Source organism: Ailuropoda melanoleuca, chromosome 2 (assembly GCF_002007445.2).
Source record: "Ailuropoda melanoleuca isolate Jingjing chromosome 2, ASM200744v2, whole genome shotgun sequence".
NCBI lineage: Eukaryota > Metazoa > Chordata > Mammalia > Carnivora > Ursidae > Ailuropoda > Ailuropoda melanoleuca.
The window spans coordinates 78197938-78208140 of NC_048219.1; the positions used below are offsets into that span (position 1 = coordinate 78197938).

Here is a 10203-nt window from a genome sequence, read left to right on the forward strand (position 1 = left end):
TTGGCCTCAGAGCACCAGTTTGAAATGTTCTCTAAGGTTTTTTTTTTTCTTCTCTAACATGCAAGAATGGAGAGAAGAATGTACTGAAAGGGAGAGTGCTGGGATGGCTGGTCACCTCCACCAGAGTACTTCATGTAGGTACTGTGTGCTTAACATCTGTGCTATGGATGTTCTGCTCTGTGTTCTCACCCATTGGTCAATTAACAGATCTCCCAAAGAACTGTTGCTAACTTTCAATTTAGAATAAACCACTACAAGCAGAACACAAAGAAGACATCCAGAAGGAACAGCATGACATTTGGAGATTCTTGATTTATTAGTGGCAGGAAGTAAGATTCTAGTACACAGAGGAATCAGACTAGTCTGAAATGCTGCTGTCAGCCCAGAGAACCAATAGGGCAATCCCAGAGTCCTGCTGGGAGGGTGGAGACAGCTGTCTTGTGCTAGTCTACTCAGAGAGGGCAAAACCCATCCTGTTGTTCCCAATGTCATAGATGGTGTAATATTCCTTGAGGAAGACATCTCCCAGAATCCACAGGGGCTGCCCAGTGGGGGAGGGCAGGTAAGTGGCCTCAATCCCGAGAGTGCAGTAGCCATTGTTCTGCAGACAAAGAACATCAGGGTATAACCAGGTGCATGGAGATGCTTTTCCCCATAGGAACTTCCTACTCTATATTCCTTGATACCTGTGGGGTTTCTGGCTTCTTGTTCACCCTCAACTCTGCCACTGGTGACTCCCCATAGGTGCTCAGATGTGAGCTGGGACACAGAACAGCTTTTGAACCCATCTAATCCCATATCCCTGGAGTCTGAAGTGCATACTCACATTAAGGACATAGGCAGAGGGAGGCAGAGGTAATGCAGTCCAGCTGATGACGAAGGTGATGGTGGGCATGCTCTGTATGGAGTCGCAGTCGACCACAAACTGAGAGAGAGGAGAAGCATAGCTGTAGAATGCCAGAGGACTGGGGGCTCAGACAATGGGGCCGAGTTCCCCATTCCCTATGAAACTCTCTTCCTGACCTTCTAGCAAAAGTTGGTTGAGAGCATGGAAGGCAAAGCCTGATTCCCAGGCACAACACTGACCAGATGCTTTTGCTTTCCTGGGCCTCTTTGGACACATCTCAGCTCTGAGATATTGGTTGTACTGATATGGCCATAAGGAGTTAAGCTCATTCCAGAACACAGATTTCTACAGCCAGAAAGTACCACTTACAGAAAAGACGCATGGGCACACCCTGTAGACGCATGCTCTCACACACTACATATCCACACTTGTGTGCACCTATCTATGTACTCATCACACACACACACACACACACACACACACACACAAACACACATCCTGAGGAACCAAGATTTAGTCTGACTAAACTAGACTCTCGCATGCAGGAGGAGCAAACTACAGAAGTGGGTATAAGGGGAACAGGGGTGGGCACAGGAGGCTGCTCAGAGTAAAAGCCAAAGGAGTATTCCTAGGGAAGAAAGAAACCCAAGTGGAATGGAGAAATGCAATATGCCTGGCTCTGTTGCAGACAGTCAAATGACAGTAGCCACGCCAAGGTGAGATGTGTTCCAGAAGCCTGCAATGGAACAGCCACCCCTCCTGACAACCATTCAGCCCATACTCACAGTTGAAGTTAGTATTTCCCCCTTCCCTCTTTGCCTGAAAGGCCATGCTATGTCTCCACCTGATCTGACCCTCCAGGGGCTTAGGGTCCCATCCAAACCCCTCCTCCTTCCCTGAGACTGTGTGGATGTACAGAGAAACCCTTGGCTTCTGGTTACTCACATCACCATTCTGAGCCTCCTGGGCTCCGGTTGTCTGTAGGAAGGAGCCAATGAACTGCTGGGGAACAGCTAGCATGTAGGTTCCTGTATCCACAATGGCCTGGCAGCCCTGGGAGCACAAGCCAGTGGCCTGGTTACTGACAAGAAACCTGAGGGGAACACCAGTAGAAGACAATCAGGTGACTCTGCCACAAACATGTGCCACGTCTGCTGATAGGTAGTACCCAGCCGCTGTATGGTTTTGAGTAAAGACCAAAGAAGTGTATCTTTATTTGGAGGTAGTGGAGATTTCCTGAAGGCTTGGAGCGTAGAAGTAACTGATTCATGGTCCTGAGCTCTGGGAACAGATATGCTTGGGCTCAAATTTTGAAATTTGTGAAATGTCTGACTTTGGATGAGTTACTGAACCTCTGAGCCTTGATGTCTGGATCTATGCCATGAAATATAATAGTGACCACCTCATAGTGTTGTAGTGGAATATACACACAATAATTTATATAAAATATTTAGCACAGTATCTGGCACATAGAAAACGTCAATGACAGCTCTTACTTTTCCTGATGAAAGACTTGGTAAGGATTGTGCTACTTGGGGTAATGAAATTTTCAGGAACAAAGACATGGATTCACAGAAGCCTAGGAAGGACCAACCTGCTGACATGACAAGGTTCAGTGACCAATTCAAAAAGTTCAGTCTAGGTCTAGATGCCAGAGTCTACTGAGCTCCAGTAACAATCAGCCTGAGGGTTTGCTGATTCTTTCAGAAGTTTGTGCCAATGCAAGAACAGGAAATATTGTCACACTGGAGGAACATCCTAGGGGTGTCCATAATCCATAGGAACTTTCTTCTGTACTTACTCATCGATGGCAATCTGCCAGTACATTTCCTGAGTGACTGGGGTCCATACGATCTCACCAGAATAAAATTGGGAGTCCACACCTCCCAGGATGAGCTCCCCACCATACTCATAGGTTGGTTGGCTGGGAAGAAAGGGAGAAGAGCATGAGTTCCCACAATACACTTGCTCAGGCAACCCCTTCCTCCCCTCTCAGCATCCCTCTCTCTTTCAGACACAGAGGAACCGTAGGATGAGGGGTCTTGTCCTCTGACCTGCTCTTCAGACTCCACCAGGCTCAAGGCACAAGGGAGAGGAGCCTCTTCAGAGGAACACCCAGAGTTTCAGAGGAATGGAAATATAAACTATGCCCATAAAAGGGGAGATGGAATTGGAAACCAGGCCTCTAAAAAGAAACTATAAAACCATCCCAGGGAAGCCCTGCTGGGGACAAAGTGAGAGCAAGAAACGCCTCAGGGAGTACCTAGAATGGGGTCTGACAGAGAGAGATCTCCTGTGTTCAGTGAAGGGGATGTTCCTGTCATGCTCAAGTTGGTAACTAGACAGTGCTAAGGGGATTCAGTCCTCTTCTGTTCCCTCCCCTGGGCCTTCCACTCACTGAAGAAAGACATTTGGACTCAGGTACCCTGAGGATCATGTGATTAGGAAAAAGAGTCGGTAAGTAAAGTTTGCCATGAAAGCTCAAAGCCACTAGAGTAGGAAAAGTACTGGGTCTGTGACCAAGATATTTGTGTTTGTGTCGTGGCTTCACATCTACTAGACCTTGCTCAATACTGACCACCTGTTTGAGCCTGCATTTCGTCAGTGGAAAAATGGAGCTAATAACAAGATTTTGAGATGTAATGTGAAGTAATAACTACAAGAACTCTTTGTAGAACCAAATATGTTATTACAGACATCATTTATTATAATTCTCTTTATGTAAATTTGATTTTACTATACTAGTAAGTAATCATGTGGCTTGTTCTAAAGCTCTACAGCTATGCAAATCTAATGCAACAATCTCCACATTGACTAATTAAATCTTGAGGGACTGTAGTTCATTTTTATTTTTTTCTCAAGCTTTTTTAATATTTATTTTTACATAAATTGGGTTGTACTGTATACATTTATTTGCCACTTGCTTTTCATATATCATATATATGCAACATCTGCTTGAATCGCTCCTATAAAACCTGAGATGTGTAGTGCTGGATTTGGAGTCTGGTTTTTTTTTATAATAATATTTTTTTATTATATTATGTTAGTCACCATACAGTACATCCGTGGTTTTTGATGTAAAGTTCCATGGTTCGTTAGTTGTGTATAACACCCAGTGCACCATGCAATACGTGTAATTCATTTTTAAAGAAAGAGTCATCTTATGGCTTTGGCCTAAATTAAAACTTCTTCTAGTGCAGGGGCACCTGGGTGGCTCAGTTGGTTGGGTGTCTGTCTTTGGCTCAGGTTGTGAACCCAGGGTCCTAGGATCCAGCCCTGCGTCAGGCTTCCCTGCTCAGGGGGAGTCTGCTCCTCCCTCTCCCTCTGCCCCTCCACCCTGCTCATACCCTCTGTCTGTCTCTCACTCTCTCTCTCAAATAAATAAATAAAATCTTTTTTAAAATTCCTCTAGGGCATTAAAATAAAATTCCCACAAAAATGTAGTTATGAATTCTCAGAAATGCATGAAATGCATATAGCAGGTTATACTCATTGTGTCAGGATATGTTAAAACCTTGGCCTTGTCTGATATTGACTTCCTGGAAGCCCCCACAGCCTCATTTGCTGAGACCCACCCAGGGCAAGGGTGCTCACCGAGAAAAGTAGAAGCTGAAGATGGGCTGGGTGAGCTGGTCCTGCTGCACCATGCTCTGCGTGACTGTTGGAGCATTCCCCACTGCCAGGTTGGGGTAGGCCATTCCCAGGATGCCATCAAAGTTTGCATAGTAGAAGGGGTTGTTGGGTTCAATCTCACTCAGACCAAACTCTTGGTTATTGATGATGATGTTCTGAACCTGGGACAAGCAGAAAGAAAAGATTAACAATTTAGGTGGACAAAGCCTTCCCAGAATTAGGTGCCCGGGGAATAGAATGTACACTTTTCTGGGAGAGGAAGTTGGCTTCTTTCATGCTTAGCTCAATCATAGGGTGGAACATGGAAGATGAAGGGACAACAGCATCACCCAACCATGTATGTCTTGGAAAGAAGAGTGTGGGTGTTGGCAAAGCAGAGGCTGTTGTGTTCTGGAGTTAGAGTTTCCACTTCCATAGACAGTGAAAGGACAGTGGCTGGTTTTATATTGAACAATCCATATGCACAAATGACATAGGAACTATGGGTGCTTGATGTAAAGAAAAGAAAATAGTGAAAAGAAGGTCTTCAAATATCTAGAATGAAGTTGTGTTCAGAAGGAAGCAGATGTGCTCCACATGGCTGCAGAGGGCAGGTTAAGGTCGGGGAACAAAGTCATGGGGAGGCACAATGTAAAGAGCTCCCTGCAGTCAGGACTGCTGTGAGAGCAATTCCTGTCTTGAGAGAAAGGTTTAATTAGATGGCTTTTGGCGTTCTTTCCAACCAACAGCTTCTGGGAATTTGTACCTATCTAGTAATCATGGGTCTCTCTGACAGCTTTAGGCTTAGAAAAGGGAGCCAAAGAGCAGACCCACAGAAGGATGAGAACAGCACTTACATTCACAGTGTCATATCCCAGGAGCACAGTCAGGCTGCCACTTCCATAATACAGTGTATAGGTTTGCCCATTGTTTCTGTAGGTGGAGGAACTGCTGGGGTTGAACATGTTGTGATTGGCTGTGCAAGGATAGAATGGAATGTTAATGTCAACACATTTTCCAAAATACTTGGAGGACACTTACTTTTGATGGCCAGAGATCATCAGACCAAGCCCGGGATTGGGCCTCACCCTCAGATCCTTTCTGCTAAAGACAATCTGTAGCCCCAGAAACAGATGTTGCCCCTTCCTTCCATTTCCTGAAGGATGGCTCAACTCAAAGTGCCAGGAATTGGGGCCCATAGGAGAGAGCTGAGGAAAGGGAACAATGTAGAAAAGAATGGACGCCTTGGCCTATTTCTGTTGTCTCTCTCCAGAACTGTAGCACTTGTGAAATATGGACCAAGGGCAAGATTTCCAGATGGTCTGAATTTAAGGAGAATGAGATCATGGGTATGCACCAAAAACTCTTGATTTGGATGCTGAGATTGTGCTCAATCCTGACTCTGCCTGGCCCTCTGTTCCTATCCATGGGAGGGTAGTGATTGTGGTATACTCACTGCAGGCCTGGCTCTGGCAGTAGGTGGAGGGCACCCACAGGTTGGAGGAGCCTGTGTCAAAGAGGACCAGGAAATTTTGTGGTGGTGTCCCAATGCTGATCTCTCCAAAGTAGTAGGACTGCAAAGAAAAGTTTGTACTCTCATTAAGCAGGCAAGCCTTGTCCTAAGAATAGGGAAGAAGTTGACTCACTAGAAGCTACATTTTGACCAAATTATATTCTTCTCTTTCCAGAAGTTCTCCTTCACATCTGGAGCCAGATCCCCTCAATATTCCCCATTTTTGTCCCTAATTGCAAGACTTTGACCAGGTGAGAATTAGTCTGGCAAGAGAATCTCTTCTTCCAAAGCATTTTCTGCTTTGTATCAGGCGATACCTCCATGGATTTACCATTCTATGCCAGAACATGCAAAGTTGGAGAAGCAATCCCTTTTCTCCATTCCCAGTGTTCATCTCCTCTCCCCACATCATACACACACACACACACACACACACACACACACACACACACACACAAACATCTTTCTTTCTCTTCCAGTGTTAGATATTTCCCTACCATTCCCCTCCCTCTGGTCACACTACAGCTAAGGTGCCAGGAAATCTAGAGTGAGAGGTAGCATGGAAAGCAAGAAGAGAACTTCACTGAGACACAGTTTCAGTTCTAAGTGAATTCGGGCCAGTTCTGTCACTTAGCTGCCTCTTCTTCCACCATCTATAGAAAGTGGAACTCAAAATAGGAGATTCCTAGGGTGGCTTCTAGATCTGACACATGTCACATCTCACTAAGGACAGTCCATAGGACATCAGTGTGTTGAGACGCCCTGAGCAGACACTGCAGCCTCAAGAACACTCAAATACTTGCTCTGAGTACCAGTGTATGTTTCCAAACAGGGAGCTGTATGACATCTGGAGCCACTGGAGATTTTGCCTGGCAACTTTGCATGTGCTTTCCTTCTTTCCCCTGTAGCCCATCACTGGGACTTTCTTTGGCTCTCTCAGTTGACTTGAATATGGCCACTGTGAATCTCTTAACCATATAAGTGGAGATTTAGAGAGTGAGCCAGTAATGAGAAGAAAGAAGGAAGGAAAGGGAATACTATAGTGTTAAGTGGTACCAACTGATAATTTATCCAGATGCTTTTCATAGGAAGGCGAGACTTAGGTTTAGTAAAAAGTCAGAGCTGATGAGAGGTCTAACTAAGTACCCAAGAATGGTTATTACGCGAGGGCTGTGGACACCACCTCCCCTTCACTTACATTCAGGTAATTGGTGAAGGGCTCATAAGCAACAGCATCATTACTGTAAAGATACTTGGCACCTGGGTCGACCTTTGGGTGGTTCTTCAGGAATGTCTCTAGTACACCCCGCTCTTCCATCACCTGGCGGATGGACTTTCCTTTCTTCAGAACGATTCTGCAGAGAATAGGGCAAATAAAAGGTATGATCTTCACTTTCCCCATTAAAGCAATCCCTTCAACGATCTGATCTGGAGTTTTTTAAATCTCCTTAGTACTCTACTCAAGAAGAGCCTCTTATAAGAAATCATCCTGGACCTTAGCAAGTTCTGACCACTGCGGTCACTCCAGCATTTCCAGCTTGAAAAACCACAACAACATATATTTGGGGTTTCCTGCATACATATATTGTTTCCACAAAATAAATATCTATTCTTTCCAGTCCCTCCTCTTAAGCATTATAGATATTGTACATCCTTCCTTCTTGGCTAACAAAATACCAACCCACCTTTTTACACACACACACACACACACACACACACACACACACACACACACATATGGATGCATACCATTCATCCATCCATTTTTTTTTAAAGATTTTATTTATTTATTCAACAGAGATAGAGACAGCCAGCGAGAGAGGGAACACAAGCAGGGGGAGTGGGAGAGGAAGAAGCAGGCTCATAGCAGAAGAGCCCGATGTGGGGCTCGATCCCATAATGCTGGGATCACGCCCTGAGCCGAAGGCAGACGCTTAACCGCTGTGCCACCCAGGCGCCCCAGCATCCATCCATTTTAAGTCTTGGTTCCCTGGATTGTCAGTTAATGGTACCAAGACAGGATCTGCCTGCCTTTCCACAAGATCTGCAGGGGAAGGACTTTGCTCTACCCTAGCTTGTGATGTTCCCTTAGGGCTGAAATACACAGTGAGGTTTAATCCCCATACATACCTTTCCACACCCTCTGAGAGGTGTAGACAAATCAAGACCAAGACCAGGATCTTCATGGTGCTGATTTTAGTGGCCCCTAGACACACCAGGACGCAGTGGTACACCCAAGGGTTGGGACACTCAGAGGGAGATTGGGTCTCTCTTTTATACCCTGATCTCCTTGCACTTTTCACCTGTAGGCACGTGGGCTTCTTAGCCTTGTACCAACCTGTGCCCCTACACATCCATGGATTCTGTTTGTTTTTCCTCCTGGAAAGAATCATGGCCTTTAATATCCACTCTGTAGTCAATTTAAAAAGTGATTAATGGCTTTGCTGATGGAATCGAAAGATTAGGATGTGATAACAAATGTGAAACGCACTGGAGACAAAGGCTCCTGGTGCCCACATCTCCTGCGAAATGGGTGCTGGCAACTTCTGCCAGAACAATGGAACAATTTGTTTTTTGACTCCAAAGTCCATGGGCTGTTTGGAGACTTACAGTAGACTCTCCACTTCTCCTTCTCCTTCCTGTTCCTCTCATCAGACCCATCCATAGTCTTCTGATGCGATTCTCATGGTCCATGACACTCTGATCTTTATTTTCAATTTCTTGGTTTACAATTAGCCAACATTTATGGAATGTCCACTCTGTGCTTGCTTCGGCAGGAAGCTCCGGGAGTACAAAGAAAATTCAGAAACAGTCCTTGTATGCAAAGTCGGCATCCTGCCTAATGACTGACACATAATCTAATTATAAGGCAATGTGATCACTGTAGCATCCAAATGTGCATTGAATGAACTAGAGTGATTAAGAACAGTATTGGGGCACCTGGGTGGCTCAGTTGGTTAAGCATCTGCCTTTGGCTCAGGTCATGAACCCAGGGTCCTGGGATGGAGCCCCGAGTTGGGCTCCCTGCCCAGTGGAGAGTGTGCTTCTCCCTCTCCCCCTGCCCCACCCCCTCAATCATGTGCTCTCTCCCTTGCCCTGCTCTCTCTCTCAAATAAATAAATAAAATCTTAAAAAAAAAAAAAGAGCAGTATTAATGAGCAAGCAGAAGCAAGAAGTGATAGCTCCTGGGGGGATGGAAAAGCCTTCAGAGAAGAGGTCATTTGAGTTAGGATCTTCCTGGTTGGTAGATGAGAAAGTAAGGAAAGTGGAAAAGCCACTGGAGGCAGAAGCAAAGCCTGAACAATGGCTCCTGAGAGGGCAGTTGGTGTCACGAAGTCAGAGAACACTGTGACCAGTGTGGCCACAAGAACACTGCTCAACATGGCTCCTCACAANCGGCTCCTCGCAGGCCAAGACCCATCCAAAGGACCTGTACTGGGTCTGTGCCGTCCTCATCATGACAATTAGCTCTGGAAAATTATTTTCTCTTCAGGATTCCATTGCAGTAGAAAAGACTGTAATGCTAAAATAAGAATACTCTTGATTCTACAAAAGTATACTAAAGCAGCATGTATTCAGTATCCACAGTATTTTAACTTCTATTCCACCAAACTATTTATTACTGAACCTTATCCTGGTGGAGCACACCCTGGAGCATCTGGATCAAACTCCTGGAGCCCAGTACTAGGTGTTTACACGGGCGGGGCTGGATGGTGAGGTGGACCTCGTACGCCATGCTAAGTAACATGGACTTTATTCCTTAAGCGGTAAGGAGCCATTAATTTGCTTTAATCAAGAGAATGACACACGNACACATAATGCCTTCTATGTTACTAGTTTCTAGATTGTAGCCTTCTAGAAGCATGTGGTGAAAGAGGCCAGTTTACAAAATGATTCCCTAGGTAAAGTTGCAGCGGGCATGAGAGAAGTTACTGGAATGTTGTCATGAATCTACCTTGAAGCCTTTGAGCTAGGCACAAACCCAAAGAGTTTCCAGTGTCATATGCATGATCTAATGTTTCTTTATAGAAAGAAATTATTAGAGGGGAAACCGGAAGGTCTACAGAAGATATGCCTATAATTACAACTCCCACTTACCGACCTTGGACCAGGCACATATCTCATTGAACCACTGTAACAACCTTAGAGCTGATTTAGCCTCCCCGTGATCGCATAGTTAATCAAAGGCAGAGCTGGGACTTCAAGTCCTGTTTGCCTGAACTCAACCTGT

The 10203-nt window shown here is 45.2% G+C and overlaps 1 protein-coding gene across 2 annotated transcripts in view; it reads right to left on the minus strand.

Moving 5' to 3' along the window:
- Positions 1 to 329: 329 nt before the first annotated feature.
- The window catches only part of PGB2 (pepsinogen B2), a 17667-nt gene continuing 7793 nt past the window's right edge, over positions 330 to 10203 (minus strand). The window contains 9 exon segments of one of the 2 annotated variants that reach the window (NM_001374249.1): positions 449 to 601; positions 827 to 925; positions 1793 to 1940; positions 2649 to 2771; positions 4442 to 4641; positions 5317 to 5435; positions 5916 to 6033; positions 7171 to 7327; positions 8103 to 8158. In NM_001374249.1, the coding sequence (NP_001361178.1) occupies positions 449 to 601; positions 827 to 925; positions 1793 to 1940; positions 2649 to 2771; positions 4442 to 4641; positions 5317 to 5435; positions 5916 to 6033; positions 7171 to 7327; positions 8103 to 8158 (1173 nt within the window). 2 annotated transcript variants of the gene reach the window in all.